The sequence below is a fragment of the Neovison vison genome, chromosome X (assembly GCF_020171115.1).
Source record: "Neovison vison isolate M4711 chromosome X, ASM_NN_V1, whole genome shotgun sequence".
In the NCBI taxonomy this organism is placed as follows: domain Eukaryota; kingdom Metazoa; phylum Chordata; class Mammalia; order Carnivora; family Mustelidae; genus Neogale; species Neogale vison.
Window position 1 is genome coordinate 71790815 of NC_058105.1, and position 17079 is coordinate 71807893.

Consider the following 17079-nt stretch of genomic DNA (forward strand, 5'->3'; position numbering starts at 1 on the left):
AGCACTATTCAAAAGCCTCTTCTCTTTAGTGACAAAACCTGTGTCTGTTTCATCCTTGCTCCCCTGCCCAGCTATCTTCTGAGGAGCTGTGTAAACTTCTGTGAAGATATGTAAAAACGGACATCCAGGAAAGAGCCTTAAAGGGCTTTCATGAGAAGATAAATAGCTCAGGATCATCGCCCAGAAAACAATCCCAGGGGCCACTGTCCCACAAAGTGGCAATGACAATGTGGAAGGGGTATTTATAGTTGGTGGGTCTAAAAGGTACACAGAGGAAGGAGACTTTCCTGCCACCATGTGGAAAAGCCTCTCCGGAACTCAGAATTAAATCCTTTATAGGCAAATATGTCCTTTTGAGAATTGGAGCTGAAAGCAATAATGGGAAACAAGTGAAGTATGCAATTCTCCATGAGATTCCTTTTCTCCTTCTGATTTATTTATTTTTGTCAGTTTCCTTTTGGGCCTACTGTTAAGCCTGAGTTTGTGAGGGAAACGTCTGATGAAGAGAGACATATATATTCAAGCTACATCCCTCTGATGAAAGAACAGCCACCACAGGCGAGCAAGTGGCCTTTCCACAGTGCCCATTCTATCCGTTACTCATGCACCCAATGGAATCACAAAAGCAGGGGGCCTACAAAGGCAACCCACTTTTCAGTACTACCTACTTGGCTTGGGCCACATTCCGTGTGAGAACGAAGGGTTTCATTGGAGGCCTGTCCTGACGAGCTGAATGAGAAGTTGATGCCTGGAAAGGAAATTAAGTGATTAGAAGTGCATTTCTGCCACTCTGCCTACCCTGCTACGCAGGCTCTTAAGTCTTCTGGCGCTTGAAAAGCCCTGGAGTCAAACTCTGCCCACTCCCTATTTCTCGGTCTCTCAGAGACAGCAGCAGAATACTAACGGCGGAGGCTGCTCAGCTCTCCTGAGAAGCCCGGAGGACCAGGCTGAATGAAGAGGAGGAGAAAGCTCTCCCAGAAATCACCTCACCAAAATTAAAAAAAAGTTTCCCTCGCTTTAAAATATCCCCTCCAAAGGAGGAGATTCCAAAGGCTTTTTCCGCGGTCCAGCTAAATCCCTTGAGCTGAACCTCAATCCTCAGCCTGGCCTTCAGTGCTAAAGATGAATCATGGAGATCCTTCTTCTGAAACCCCCCTCCGACGTCACTATGCAATTAACTGTCAAGAACTCCTAGGTTTTTAGAAGAGGGTGTCCCCAAGGGCAAGGGGGAATGAATGTGTTGTTAGTTTTCATACAGTGGCATACAGAAATGTTTGAAGGAACCTGGGTTCCCCAGGGGCATATGGAAACAAAGTCTGGTCAGAAGAAAGGTATTCGCCTGGGTCTAGGTTCATCACTTCCAGAGCCAATCCCAATACCAAATAAGAGCACATTCAACGATGACGATGACAGACAGGGAAAGGGAGGACACAGAAAAGTCCAGCCTCAAAACGCCTGAAAGCCATTCACCTAGACAGGCTCTGGGGCCTTATGGCCTCAGAATACTGTTTATGCTTTGATCCTTTACCAGGAGGAACGAGGTTGATGTTACCCAGAGGTCTAAGCTTCTGGGCTAATGAGTACAAGTCAAATTAGGAAGAGGTTTCTCTGAGGACTTAAATCAACGCCTGTGGCAAGCTGATGAATTCAACTCAACCCATGCTGGGATCCTGAACCAAAAAGGAAGTGGGAGCAGGGCCTAATCTTTTGAAGCAGTGGCTCCAAAACAGGGTGACAATTTTCAAAGACAGCCAAAGCTGTGTCACAGCAGGTTTTTACCAGTATACCCAACACTTTGTGCATGGAGAAGTCCTTCTGTGTCTCATACCTGAGGGGACTAAGGATGTGAGAGTGCATCACCATGTAAGGTTAAAATCGGATTCCTCCCCCAACCTAAATATATTCCTGATCATTCCTTTTATTTTCTTCTTTCTAGTCTCTAGTCCCTCTCCTCTCCCATCCTGTTCCTCGTCTCCTTTGGTTATTACAGTCAAGCACAGATTTTAAAAGCCAACCTTTCCTATGCATTCCTTCAGTGGTCAGGACTTCCCACAGCCCAAACCAACTTAGGTCACAAAATTACACATGGCTATTAGCATGTCACAGGTAAGGAAGGACTGGGGAATACCACCATAAGCTGGAGAGAAGGCCACCCTAGTCGATCTTCAGCCTTTCTCCACTAAGCTTAAAAGGGACAGTGATTTTATGGAGACTTCAAACTTTAAAGGATTTTAACTCAATTGCTCCCCTGTTGTACATTCTAATCTACTGAAAGCAGCTTTTTGAGCTGTATAGGCGGTGAGCAGCCTTACCTCTGGTGAGGAGTCTTTTTCTCTCAGGATCTTCATCTCCTGGTCAATGCTCTCAATCTCTTCTAAGCTGATACCAATCCACCTTCGAAGGTGAAGGAGATAATACTCACGAACACGCTCATCATCTGCTTGACCAGTTTCCACAGCAGATTTCAGTGCAGACAACCTATGCTCCACTTCCTTCTTCTGCCTGTATCTGTTCCACAGAAAAGCATTGCCCATGAACTTCAAAATAAAGAGGTATTCCTTCAAAGAAGGCCACAGTAAGAGTTTCCCTTTTCCAAGTGACCAAGCAGTAAATACGCCAGTTTACGCTTGGGCAAAAATACAGATTCAATACCCCAGAGCTTGCCACCAAGGCTGCAAGTCCTCAAGACTGCCAGGGCAAGGAAGGGATCAGCAGGGCCGAATACCTCCCAAAGCCAGAAAAATACAGAAGTAACCTGATCTGAGCCACTCCCCCCAACCCCATCATCTTTAGAGATGCGAGTCCCTCAGTAATTTCATTACATCGACCCTTACTAAGTTGGATACTTAGTATCAACATCCATTAGGGGAACTGCCACTTCAAAGAATCACAGAATCTTGGGGGTTGTTTACCTGCCACTGATGCGGGAATTCCTTGGGAAAGAGCCTAAAAAAAGTGGTCATCTCTTCATCTCTTCTGGGAAAAACAATCTTAGGTCTCCTGGCTCGTCCTTTTACTAAGGAAATCATATTGTGTGAACCAAGGAAATAGTCTCTTGTATTGTATTTTTCTCAAGGACAAGTGCTATGCTAAGTGCTTTTATTTATATGATCACATTAAATTAAGCTTTATACCCAACATGGGGCTTGAACCTACGACCCTGAGATCAAGAGTCGCATGCTCTACTACTGACCAAGCCAGCCAGGTGCCCCTGCCTTATCCTAATATAATTTAAAGACTCACAACAATCCTGCCTTGCCTTTTCCAGAAGGCGTTCATTCACCTGAAAAGTATTTACTGAGTACCTACCATGTGACCGGCACTGTGCTCAGTGCCGGACACGTAGCAGTATAGACAAGGAAGTCCGTGCTCTCCTCAAGCTCTCATTCTAGGGGAAGCTGACAAGAAGGGATGATGGGTCGGGTGGTGATAAGTGCCACGAAGAAGCAAAAGGCAAGGTAGAGTGGACAGAATGATGGCACAAGGGAAAAGTGCTATTACATACGAGGCCATCAGGAGGAGGCGACATTGGAGCAGACTTCAATCAGGAAGCAAGCCTTGCCAATATGTGAAAGAGGCTTCCCTGGGTTGGGGGTGGGGTAGGAAGTGTAATGGTCCCAGAGTGGGAGACAGCTTGGTTTGCAGTGTCTGAGAACTAGAAAGTAGGCCAGTGTGGCTGGCATGGAGTGAAGAAGAATGACAGCAAATGAGAGAAGAAGGATAGCCATGGCTACAATTTCTAGAACCCTGTAGGCTGTAAGACCCTCAATACCAAATACCATGATATTTTGAGACAGGAAAGCCACTGGAGGCTTTTGAAGAGAATACATAATGTGAATACAGTGACACGAAAACTTTTTTTATATGGGCCAGTCTGACTGTGGTGCGGAGTGCGGCCTGTGGGGGAGGGGAGGCAAGGAGGGAAGTGGAGAAATCAACTAAGGGGATGCTGCTACCATCTAGCTGAGAGATTGTCACTTGAGATAGGGAGGTGGTGAGATGTGGATGTATTTAAAATGTAAAACAGATGTACTGGATGTTAAGGGCTTGAGGGAGAAAGAGAAAGAGAGAGAGAGAGGGAGAGAGAGAGAAGTCGAGGAAAAGTTCCACGATTTCCAAGAGAAGTCTTTCAAAATAGCCATGACTGGAACCCCACTCTGGATCTCCAGAATCAGATGCCCCTCTGCAGGTGTTCACCCCAACCTGGAGTTCTTAACCTGAGGTCCACGGATAGAGTCTGGCAGGAGGGGGGCCCTGAATTCCCTGAGATATGCAAAAGTTTTTTTTTTTTTTTTCTGGACCTGGGAGAGGTCTACAGGTTTTTTTTTTTTTTTTTTTTTTTTTGAGGTCTATAGTTTTTATCAGATTATCAAGATCCATGACCCGCGAAAAGTCAAGAACCACTGCTCTGGAGCCGTTCTTTATTATACAAACCTCTTAGGCTCTTCTGATCCTTTTACCCAACAAGTGGAATAGTTTATGTGATGTTACAAATAACCGTCCCACCACCAACATCAGCAGCCTCTGAGCGAAATGCCACAAAGGGAAACTCCTAGTTCACGAACGCTATTACAGGTATCACTCGAGAACATTTAATTCTGGCCCCACTCCTACCCCTACCCTCTTTCCTGGATGTACCTACAGCAGGAAAAAAACCCCAACAAACCTACCAGGGCCTTAGAATGTATATAATCCATGGTAATTTCTGGGTCAGTCTACTGGTCCTTTAGGATAAGGTTCTTATGCTTGCGTACTTGCGGTCTAACCTTGCTCATAGGCTGCTTCTTCATGTCCTCGCTTCTGTGACTTCACTCTGGTCATCTTTGAAACTTTAGCTCTTCCACTCCTGCTTTTTTTTAGTCCAGTGGTGTTTTTTTTTTTTTTTAAACCTTTTGGTCTTAGCCAAAGAACTCTTTCTTCTTATGAGAACTTATCTGGAACTCCAATAAGTAACAAACAGATAAAAATCCACCTTAGTTAAAGCAAGAGGAGAGCTCCCAACATTGCCTCTACCCCGGCACTGCGGTGGATTCTTCCAAGCTCCGAGGAACAGACTGAAAACCACTGCCATAGGCCCTTCATCACTGTTTTAGATTTCCCATGGCGAGACATTACATGGAAACACTCCCTACCATCTTAGAATCCCCAATGCCTGTCATCCGTCTGACTCTGGACAACGGTCCCCATTTCCTCGATCTGTTCTCAGACTGCTGCAGAGAGCTAACGAAGGACAAATTTGAGTCAAATGAGTCAACGACATATTCAAATGATCAAACTTTAGCCGAATGGTTACTCGTGCTCAGCTGTCCTTCTGTTTATCTTTTGTGGATTCCACACCCCCATCACACTCACCAGACGGCCAAATGATACAGAATTCAGTATCCCTCTTCCCCTTACAATCTCTGTAATTTCACCTTTCATTGGCTTTAAGTAGGAGCTAACCCTGTCTTCACCAGGGCAAGGTCTTTACCATTCCACTTTTACTATCGATCCTGTCCCTACCCACATCTCCCCAGGCCTCACTCTGTCAATCATCCTGTCAACAGCAGTTGCAACTTTTCACTCTACTGAGGCCTTTTCCCCTATCTTAGAGAACACCTTCCCTCAAGGCATGTTCTATCCTTTCAAAGGACTGCTTTTCTCTTTTCTGTGCTATATTGTAGAGAACTGGGAATTTGAAGACCTGAGTTTAAATTGTAGCCTGGACACTTTCAAGGTGTATTAAGTTTGGACAAGTAAATTCTCGTAACCCACTTCCTTAGCTCTAAAATGGAGATGAGAAGATCCACCTCCTGGGGTTAAGAAGATCAGATGGATCAATACACATGAAAGTCCTTCATAAGTGGCGACAGGATACAGATACTGTCAGGGGATGGGAAAGAGGAGGCCAGGAGGGGCTAGGTGATGCCCCATCTGTTAAGTGGAAGAAACTGGACTGGCTGCTCCAGGTCCATCTGACTCCAAAGTCCAGGCTTTATGTGCAACACCACATTGCTTCCATTTCTGACAAACACCCTATCTGGTCCTCTCAAGCTACTTCATATACTTACTATGATCCACTGACTGGGTTGTGTCCCCAAGGACAAGGATACATTAGGATACTAAAGATGCAGTGAGTCCAGGTCTCTGACCTCTAGTAGTTTCCAGTTGAGAGAATGACCAATTTAAGTGCTACAGTATCTGGGAGGGGGCTTGACAGGGAGAAGTTTCAAAGAGTACGAGTCATTTGCTCTCTCTTCCCCAGGCTTCTGTAAGCCCCCTGCTGAGTCTCTGACCTCTTGATTGCTTTCCTGCCTCTTTCTCCTCCCTTAACTTGCCCAATTTTTATCCTTGGCTTTTTTTCTCGCTACGTGTTTTCCCTCAGTAATCCATACCCCCCAAAGCTCCTGAAGTTTTAGCACCAGCTACCAGTCCCCTAAGTTTCAGTTACACGTCCATCTACTGATGGACATGTGCCTGGCTGTCCCTTCAGAATCTCAGTTCGGTGAGAACACCAGACTCATGGCTGACCCAGCTTCTACTCCTCTGTTTCTGGCACAGCTAATCAACCAGACTCACACTCTCAGAGATGGCAATCAGAATAGAGAGGACGGGTTTTGAGAGAGGATATACCACTCGGGTGTTTTGTGTAGGATGGCCTCAGTGCGTCAAGTCGTGGTGTTGGGGAGGAGGGAGGACTTAACCGAAAATAAAAAGGATCTCAATAATGCGGTTTCTAATCCTATCAATGCTTCTTGCACAAGTAATACTTCTCACGGCTGTCATTTCACTTTTATCGCTTTTCCCAGCTGAAATGCTATTATAATGTGATAATTTGTCTTTCTGCACTCTCTTCCCTCTCTGGATTCTGTACACATCACTTCCTTCTGCAGATCTCTGACCAGAGTACTCCCAGCTTCTTCCAAACTAGACTGGTCTGCACGCCCTGTACATACCTCAAATTACTCTGCTGGGGCCTCTGCTCGTTATTCCTCCTGCTTGTCAACAGTAAGTGCTGCCTGAGCACCTCCTATGTGCAGGGCCCTGTGCTAGACACACCACTGCGATCAAAAGAGAGGCCGCTCCTGCCGTCAAGGAGTATACATTCCAGTAGAGGAGAAAGACAAAGCCCAGGAAGACAGAAAAACAAAGGGCATTTCATGCAAAAAGAACATGTACAAAGACTATAAAAGGAAGGAGTTGGGTCTGTGCAAAGGATCAGAGGAAGGCGAATGCGGCTAGAATCCAGTCAACAAGGCAAGACCGAAGAGAAGCAGGTGCCAGACTGGGAAGAACCTTGGAGTTAGTGGGATGGCTCTTCCAGGTGAAGTGCTAGGGGCCTGCACTGAGGTGCGACCACGGAGAACTCAAGAAACAGGATTTAAGACTCATTCTTCACGGTTGACCGGAGCTGGAGAGTCAGAAGGGAGGAACTGAGGCTAACTCCTAGCTGCTGGCTTAAACATCTGGGTGAATGGCGGTGCCACTCACTGAGATGGTGAAGCCCTGGGTGTGGGGGCACTCTGGGGATTAAAAAGCCAAGGGTTCAGCTGAGGCCATGTTAAGTTTGAGATGTCTGTGAAACATCCATGTAGGGTGTTGGAAGTATAAGGCTGAGGGTCAGGAAAGGTCTGGGTTGGTGATGTACAGGTGGGAGCCATTAGCATTGAGAGAACACTATTATTTTGTCTTGCAGACATTTTTAAAGAATGTTCAAAGACCAAGCTTTCTAGGCAAAGAAATGCAAATAAAAACAATGAGATACCTTTTTTGGTATCCCAACTGGATTTTCTAAGTGTTAACATCTAGGCCAATGCAGTGGGAAGTATTCTAAAGCTGTGTTATTGTGGGAAGCAATGTTGCTACCCTCAAGAGTCTTCAAGTACTCAAACCCTTTGATCTAGTCACTGGTCCTAGAAATCTATCCTAAGGAAACAGTGACAGATGCAATTAAAGATGTCTGTTCCCAAGGCTACTTAGAAGAATGAAAACAAACAAAAACAAATCTGAAACCTGGAACCTATACATGGTCTAAGTATTTGACAATAAAAGATTAGTTTGAATGATAATGGTACAACTATGGGATGGAATATCAGGTAACCATTAAATATCATGGTTTCAAAAGACACAGAGAAATGTTCACAATGTTAGGTTTGAAAAGGATAAAAAAACTATATATACAGTATTATTCCAAATTTATTACCTAAAATAACTATATATCTGGAAGGAAAATACATCAGCAAGTTAACAAAGATCATCTCTGCATGCTGGAACTGAGACCTTTTTAATTAAAAAAAAATACGGATATTCAAACTTTCTACAATGAGTATTATTACGTTTACATTCAGGAAAATCTGTAATTTCTGTTTTTAAGCACAATTCAAGGTTCATCTCAAATGCATTATATGCTGAAACCTTGTCCTCATCCCTCCAACCAGACGTACTCATTCCCTGGTCTTTCTCTATAGCCCTGTATCCCTGTGGCACTTACAGTCCGGTTTCTGGGTGTACCATAATTATCTGGGTATCAAACTCACTGTTTAAACCACCTGCTACCTGCCAACGGGCCACCCCCATATTCTGACAAAAGATGGGATGCTCAGCTAGGCTATCATTGAAAATAGAAGGAGAGATAAAAAGCTTCCAGGACAAACAAAAACTGAAAGAATTTGCAAACACCAAACCAGCTCTACAGGAAATATTGAAAGGGGTCCTCTAAGCAAAGAGAGAGCCTAAAAGTAGTAGATCAGAAAGGAACAGAGACAATATACAGTAACAGTCACCTTACAGGCAATACAATGGCACTAAATTCATATTTCTCAATAGTTACCCTGAATGTTAATGGGCTAAATGCCCCAATGCAAAGACACAGGGTATCAGAATGGATAAAAAAACAAAACCCATCTATATGTTGCCTACAAGAAACTCATTTCAGACCCGAAGACACCTCCAGATTTAAAGTGAGGGGGTGGAAAACAATTTACCATGCTAATAGACAGCAGGGGTGGCAATCCTTATATCAGATCAATTAGATTTTAAGCCAAAGACTATAATAAGAGATGAGGAAGGACATTATATCATACTCAAAGGATCTGTCCAACAAGAAGATCTAACAATTTTAAATACCTATGCCCCTAACGTGGGACCAGCCAACTATATAAACCAATTAATAACAAAATCAAAGAAACACATCAACAATAATACAATAATAGTAGGGGACTTTAACACTCCCCTCGCTGAAATGGACAGATCATCCAAGCAAAAGATCAACAAGGAAATAAAGGCCTTAAATGACACACTGGACCAGATGGACATCACAGATATATTCAGAACATTTCATCCCAAAGCAACAGAATACACATTCTTCTCTGGTGCACATGGAACATACTCCAGAATAGATCACATCCTGGGTCCTAAATCAGGCCTCAACCGGTATCAAAAGATTGGGATCATTCCCTGCATATTTTCAGACCACAATGCTCTGAAGCTAGAACTCAATCACAAGAGGAAGTTTGGAAAGAACCCAAATACATGGAGACTAAACAGCATCCTTCTAAAGAATGAATGGGTCAACCAGGAAATTAAAGAAGAATTGAAAAAATTCATGGAAACAAATGATAATGAAAACACAACGGTTCAAAATCTATGGGACACAGCAAAGGCAGTCCTGAGAGGAAAATATATAGCAGTACAAGCCTTTCTTAAGAAACAAGAAAGGTCTCAAGTATACAACCTAACCCTACACCTAAAGGAGCTGGAGAAAGAACAAGAAAAAAAACCTAAACCCAGCAGGAGAAGAGAAATAATAAAGATCAGAGCAGAAATCAATGAAATAGAAACAAAAAAACCAACAGAACAAATCAATGAAACTAGTAGCTGGTTTTTTGAAAGAATTAGTAAGATTGGTAAACCCCTGGCCAGACTATCAAAAAGAAAAGAGAAAGGACCCAAATAAATAAAATCATGAATGAAAGAGGAGAGATCACAACTAACACCAAAGAAATACAAACAATTATAAGAACATACTATGAGCAACTCTACACAAACAAATTTGACAATCTGGAAGAAATGGATGCATTTCTAGAGACATATAAACTACCACAACTGAACCAGGAAGAAATAGAAAGCCTGAACAGACCCATAGCCAGTAAGGAGATTGAAACAGTCATCAAAAATCTCCAAGCAAAAGCCCAGGGCCAGATGGCTTCCCAGGGGAATTTTAACCAAATGTTTAAAGAAGAACTAATTCCTATTCTCCTGAAACTGTTCCAAAAAATAGAAATGGAAGGAAAACTTCCAAACTCATTTTATGAGGCCAGCATCACCTTGATCCCAAAACCAGACAAGGATCCCATCAAAAAAGAGAACTATAGACGAATATCCTTGATGAACACAGATGGGAAAATTCTCACCAAAATACTAGCCAATAGGATCCAACAGTACATTAAAAGGATTATTCACCATGACCAAGTGGGATTACAGGGCTGCAAGGTTGGTTCAACATCCACAAATCAATGTGATACAACACATTAATAAAAGAAAGAACAAGAACCACATGATACTCTCAATAGATGCTGAAAAAGCATTTGACAAAGTACAGCATCCCTTCCTGATCAAAACTCTTCAAAGTGTAGGGATAGAGGGCACATACCTCAATATTATCAAAGCCATCTATGAAAAACCCACCGCAAATATCATTCTCAATGAAGAAAAACTGAAAGCTTTTCTGCTAAGGTCAGGAACACGGCAGGGATGTCCATTATCACCACTGCTATTCAACATAGCACTAGAAGTCCTAGCCTCAGCAATCAGACAACAAAAGGAAATTAAAGTCAACCAAATCGGCAAAGAAAAAGTCAAACTATCACTCTTCGCAGATGATATGATACTATATGTAGAAAACCCAAAAGACTCCCCTCCAAATCTGCTAGAACTTATACAGGAATTCAATGAAGTGTCAGGATATAAATTCAATGCTCAGAAATCAGTTGCATTTCTCTACACCAACAACAAGACAGAAGAAAGAGAAATTAAGGAGTCGATCCCATTTACAATTGCACCCAAAACTATAAGATACCTAGGAATAAACCTAATCAAAGAGGCTAAGAATCTATACTCAGAAAACTATAAAGTACTCATGAAAGAAACTGAGGAAGACACAAAGAAATGGAAAAATGTTCCATGCTCCTGGATTGGAAGAACAAATATTGTGAAAATGTCTATGCTACCTAAAGCAATCTACATATTTAATGCAATTCCTATCAAAATACCATCCATTTTTTTCAAAGAAATATAACAAATAACCCTAAAATTTATATGGAACCAGAAAAGACCTCGAATAGCCAAAGGAGTATTGAAAAAGAAAGCCAAAGTTGGTGGCATCACAATTCCGGACTTCAAGCTCTATTACAAAGCTGTCATAATCAACACAGCATGGTACTGGCACAAAAACAGACACATAGATCAGTGGAACAGAATAGAGAGCCCAGAAATAGACCCTCAACTCTATGGTCAACTAATCTTCGATAAAGCAGGAAAGAATGTCCAATGGAGAAAAGACAGCCTCTTCAATAAATGGTGTTGGGAAAACTGGACAGCCACAAGCAGAAAAATGAAATTGGACCATTTCCTTACACCACACATGAAAATAGACTCAAAATGGATAAAGGACCTCAATGTGAGAAAGGAATCCATCAAAATCCTTGAGGAGAACACAGGCAGCAACCTCTTTGACCTCAGCCGCAGCAACATCTTCCTAGGAACATCGCCAAAGGCAAGGGAAGCAAGGACAAAAATGAACTATTGGGATTTCATCAAGATCAAAAGCTTTTGCACAGCAAAGGAAACAGTTAACAAAACCAAAAGACAACTGACGGAATGGGAGAAGATATTTGCAAACGACATATCAGATAAAGGGCTAGTGTTCAAAATCTATAAAGAACTTATCAAACTCAACACCCAAAGAACAAATAATCCAATCAAGAAATGGGCAGAAGACATGAACAGACATTTCTGCAAAGAAGACATCCAGATGGCTAACAGACACATGAAAAAGTGCTCCACATCACTCAGCATCAGGGAAATACAAATCAAAACTACAATGAGATACCACCTCACACCAGTCAGAATGGCTAAAATTAACAAGTCAGGAAATGACAGATGCTGGTGAGGATGTGGAGAAAGGGGAACCCTCCTACACTGTTGGTGGGAATGCATGCTGGTGCAACCACTCTGCAAAACAGCTTGGAGGTTCCTCAAAATGTTGAAAATAGAACTATCCTACGACCCAGCAATTGCACTACTGGGTATTCACCCTAAAGATACAAACGCAGTGATCCGAGGGGCACGCACCTGAATGTTTATATAGCAGCAATGTCTACAATAGCCAAACTATGGAAAGAACCTAGATGTCCATCAACAGATGAATGGATAAAGAAGATGTGGTATACATACACAATGGAATACTATGCAGCCATCAAAAGAAATGAAGTCTTCCCATTTGTGATGACGTGGATGGAACTAGAGGGTATCATGCTTAGCGAAATAAGTCAATCAGAGAAAGACAACTATCATATGATCTCCCTGATATGAGGAAATGGAGATGCAACATGGGGGTTAAGGGGGTAGGAGAAGAATAAATGAAACAAGATGGGATCGGGAGGGAGACAAACCATGAGACTCTTAATCTCACAAAACAAACTGAGGGTTGCTGTGGGGAGGGGGTTTGGGAGGGGGGTGGGGTTATGGACATTGGGGAGGGTATGTGCTATGGTGAGTGCTGTGAAGTGTGTAAACCTGGCAATTCACACACCTGTACCCCTGGGGATAAAAATACTTATGTTTATAAAAAATTAAAAAAAATAATTAGGGTGAACAACAACAAAAAAAGATGGGATGCTGAATTCCACATCCTATCAGTCTATCCCAGTTCCTCCAAAATTACTCACTATTGCAAACCCTGAACCATACTTCATTATTCCTTCATGGCCATACGATCTGAAATTCCATGATTATTTATTAGTGCATTGTCTGACTCCTCCACCAAAATAAAAGCTTGATGAGGGCATGGATTTCATCTGATTCTCCATGACTTAGAACAGTTCCTGGCCCACTAGAAAGGCTCAAAACATATATGTCAAGTGAATGGATCAAGTATCAGCTCTGTAGTCTTTAGCCCAGACCTCTCCTCCGAGCCACACACTACCAGGTATCTCTACTTGGATGACTCCTACACACCTTAAATGCAGCACAGCTCAATATTGAATTCCTATGCTTTCCCACCCCGATTTGTTCTTCCTCCTCTATTCTCTATCTTAGTGAGTTACACAAGCCATGCACCTATGACAGAAACATGGACCTCTTCCTTGTTGCCTCCATCTATGCCACTTCTCAGAACTAACAGATCGCCAGGTTTTCTGCAGCTTCAATCCTTCTAAATAAATATATTCCCCTCATCTCTTCTGCCATTGCCGTAGTGAGGCCTTGTCACTTGTGACCTAACTCTGTCCCACTGCTTCCTAACCGCTGCCCGTGTGTACTGCTCAAAATGCAAAGACCACTCAACTCTTTAAAAATCCCCAAAACCAAAAGCCTCCAGTGGATCCCAGTCATGAACCAAAGTTTAGGTTCTTCAGTATGGCCTGCTAGTAGGTGACAGTCACAGAATATTAACTATGTGCCAGATGCTGTGCTGTTTTCTGGGCTTTATCTTAGTTACATTTCTTGATCCTATAAGATGGGACCCTTGTGACTTGCACATGATTTCACCCGTGAGGAATTCTGAGGCTCAGATGGGCTAGATAAGTTGCCCAAAGTCTGGTGGCTTGTAAGTAAGCTGGGTCTCAGACCCAGGCCTCTGACTCCACAACCTGTACTCAGCTACAAAGACAGAACAACAGCCAACTTTGAGTACTCACTGCACCTGCCATGGTGCTAAGGGCTTTTTATGTATTTCTCTTTTAAACTTCCAAACTACTTTAGGAAGAAAGACCTATTATTATTATCCGATTTTATAGCTCAGGAAGTGAAGGCCACCAAGAGATGAAGCACCTTACCCAATGTTAGACTGATCAAATGGTGGAACGGGGATTCAGATCCCTTCCCAAGTTCTTAGCAGCAGGGCTGTTCCTTCACCTTCCTTGCATCCCAAGCTCTCCTTGGTCTGGACCCCACAGTATTCAGCATCCTTCCTTCCTCTTCTCTACCACCCCACTTTATGTTCTAGCATCATCTGATCGCTTACAATCGTTCCCCACCCACACACCCGCACCCCAGCACTGCGCTCTTTAATGCCCCGTGGCTTTACTAACATCTGCTGGCTAATGCCCTCCTTTTCTCTTCCTCTAGATAATATTCTTACCCCTCCTTAAACAACTCATCACAGGAGTCACCTCTGCCAGGGAGGCTTCTCTCTGCTGCTCCCTCTTTGGTTAGGTTCCCCTCCTGTCTGCTCTCACAGTACCTGTGCATTTCTCTATCACATCATTTTATGCTGCTACTTTGCTTCAATACCTCTCCAGACTATATAGCCCTGCAAGGTGGAGACCTCCACCCACACTCATCTGAACACCCGCACTGCTTTGTATTTCCAGTGCCTAGAGTAGCTCCTAGACACTGTAAGCACTCATTTAATGTTTTTTTTTTTTTTTTAAGACTGAGAGTAAGCGGGGACCTGTGTGGCTCAGTGGGTTAAGCCTCTGCCTTCGGCTCAGGTCATGTTCTCGGGGTCCTGGGATCAAGCCCCACATCGGGCTCTCTGCTCAGCAGGGAGGCTGCTTCCCCGCCACCCACCACTGCCTGCCTCTCTGTTTACTTGTGATCTCTGTCAAAAAAATAAATAAATCTTAAAAAAAAAAAAGACGGAGAGTAAGCAACCTGTTCAAGGGCACATGAGGAAGCTATGCTAGGACTAAGATTAGTTCAGGATATTACACACCTGATCCATTACTCTGTTTGAACAGAACTTCTCACTCAGTGGATTGTAGATGGATTATAACTACAAGCCCTTCAGAGATATCTACCCCACTGGTGGCAGGGCCTGGTGGTTAGGTATGAGCACCTCATCAAAAGCAGAGGCCTAATGCTCAGTAGAAACGAAACGAGAGACACCACTGTTCCCCTCCCCGCCACCCCCAAAACATGCACCCCCCCCAACAGCAGGGCCAATGGGCAGTCCTCCAAGAGCATAGCTATTGACCCACCTCTCTATTTTAGCCTGTCTCTGCGATGCCATAGCAGCGAGGCTAGGATAGGCCATGGAGGAACTAGCAGTGCTATTATCAGTTGAGTTGTTCTTGGTTTTGGGCAGCTCAAACTCTGCCACATGATAGTACTGGCACTGAATTAAGTAGTTTAAAAAGTGTTCTCGAGCCCACTGCAAATGATCTAGACGCTTGCTGGGGTTGACTTGTTTCATGGTGAGCGCTCCTTGAAATGCTGGCACCATCAGGTACTTCAGGTCGGTGGAAGCAATCTCTTCCAAATCTTCGTTTCGGCTGGAAAGAGCAAAGAGGAGGCTGTGAAGCCTGGACGGCCATTCACACTGTGACCCTTGCTTCCTGGGGGGACAGGAAGGCTGCGGTGGGTGTGTGGAGGGAGAAGGCAGGGGGAGTGAAAGTGGCTGACCGCTCACACCCAACGCCTGTGCAAACAGCCAACCCTAGGGAGCAGAGTCGTGGGATATCAACTGTCTGGAAGACAGGTGAAGAATGTAAACAATGTACATCAGATCGCGAAGGGAGGTAGGAATAAAAGGTTCCCAGGCCTTTTTAAAAGATCTCCTCCACCCAGGCTCCATGACTCCACCCTTGGTAACCATTATTACCTCCATTCTCAACCGTTATTACCCTATCCCCCATACCTGAACAAGTCGAGCTGCGATAACATTTCGGAAGCTTTCTTAAGGAGGTCTAGTCCCTTGAACACCTTTTCCTGGATCACTCGCGAACCGGTGGGTTCAGTCGCTACTTCCACTTCGTCTAGAAGCTGCTTGCTGGTTTCGAAGAGCTCGGGGAGCCGCGGCAGCAGCAGCTCGTCTTCGGCTGTTGCCATCTTGGGGGAGGGAGGAACGCGAAAGACCTCACTTCCGGGGTCAAAGGGAAACTTGGCAAAGAAGAACTCTGCGAGCAGGCACGAAACCGGAAGGAGCGCCGCATTGGTCCAGTCGCTCTATTGTTACCAAAGCTTCAGAGGTCTTCCGGAAGCCGCTGGTCGCCGACCCTGGCAACCGTTTCCATGGACTCATCTTTGCGGGCTGCTGCCTATCGCAAGTTTTAGGCATCTGCTGAAAGCAAGCAAGCAAGCACAGCGTTACGTGCTGATTTACGGGTCACTCCTCGTCGCCGACGCCGGCCTGGGAAGTTCCACTGGCTCCGAGCTTAGCCCCCCGGCGGGACAAAGTTGAATTCAGAGCGGGAGCGGGGGCGCTGCGGGAGCCGGCCGGGTGTGCGCCTGACCTCGCGATGCGCTTCCTCGGTGGAGGGGCCGGGGCAGCCAGCAGCCCCAACCACCTGGCCGCGCCCCGGGGTTCGGTCATCGCCGCGCGCGAGTGCGAAGTGCCAGTGGCGCCCCCCTCCGGCTTCCATGCGTCCAGCCGCTAGAGCCCCGGGCTCCTCCCAGCCAATTCCCGCCCGCCCTCTTCCTCTCCACGTCATCCCTCCTACACGCACGCGCTCACAATCTGAACACCTACTTCCTTTCGGCCCCGCTCCTACACACCCCCGCCACAATGTACCCACCCCTCCTTCAGACACCCCTGTGGCCCGCTACCACCCACCCACCCACACGCACTCACACACACACACACACACACGCATCACAATTCTACTCACTCCATAGCCAGCTTCCTCTCGAAGGTACCTTCCTTGAACTCCCTCCCCCGCCAAGCCACGGAAAACTTTCACTTTTGGGGACTGTCTGGCAGAGCACCTATGACAGTGTATCACAGCTAGGGATATACCAATCTATCTCCCTTACCTGAATGGGTCTGATTAATTTTTACACCGCTCCCCCTCACTCAGTGCCTGGGTCTTATCTAGTGCTCAGTGTCCCAAGAATGGAAAAATAAATGATCGGTTGGGAAGCAGCCCAGACATACAGGAC

At 44.7% G+C, this 17079-nt stretch overlaps 1 protein-coding gene across 2 annotated transcripts in view; it reads right to left on the bottom strand.

Annotated features, from left to right (window-relative positions):
* IGBP1 (immunoglobulin binding protein 1) overlaps positions 1-16447 on the bottom strand; it is a 29173-nt gene extending 12726 nt beyond the window's left edge. The window contains exons 1-4 of one of the 2 annotated variants that reach the window (XM_044234845.1): positions 15839-16447; positions 15180-15473; positions 2313-2508; positions 669-748 (exon numbers count right to left, since the gene is read on the bottom strand). In XM_044234845.1, the coding sequence (XP_044090780.1) occupies positions 669-748; positions 2313-2508; positions 15180-15473; positions 15839-16029 (761 nt within the window). In that variant the 5' untranslated portion in view covers positions 16030-16447. The remainder of the gene's footprint in view (positions 1-668; positions 749-2312; positions 2509-15179; positions 15474-15838) is intronic. The other variant, XM_044234844.1, reaches the window with a different exon arrangement.
* Positions 16448-17079: the final 632 nt, after the last annotated feature.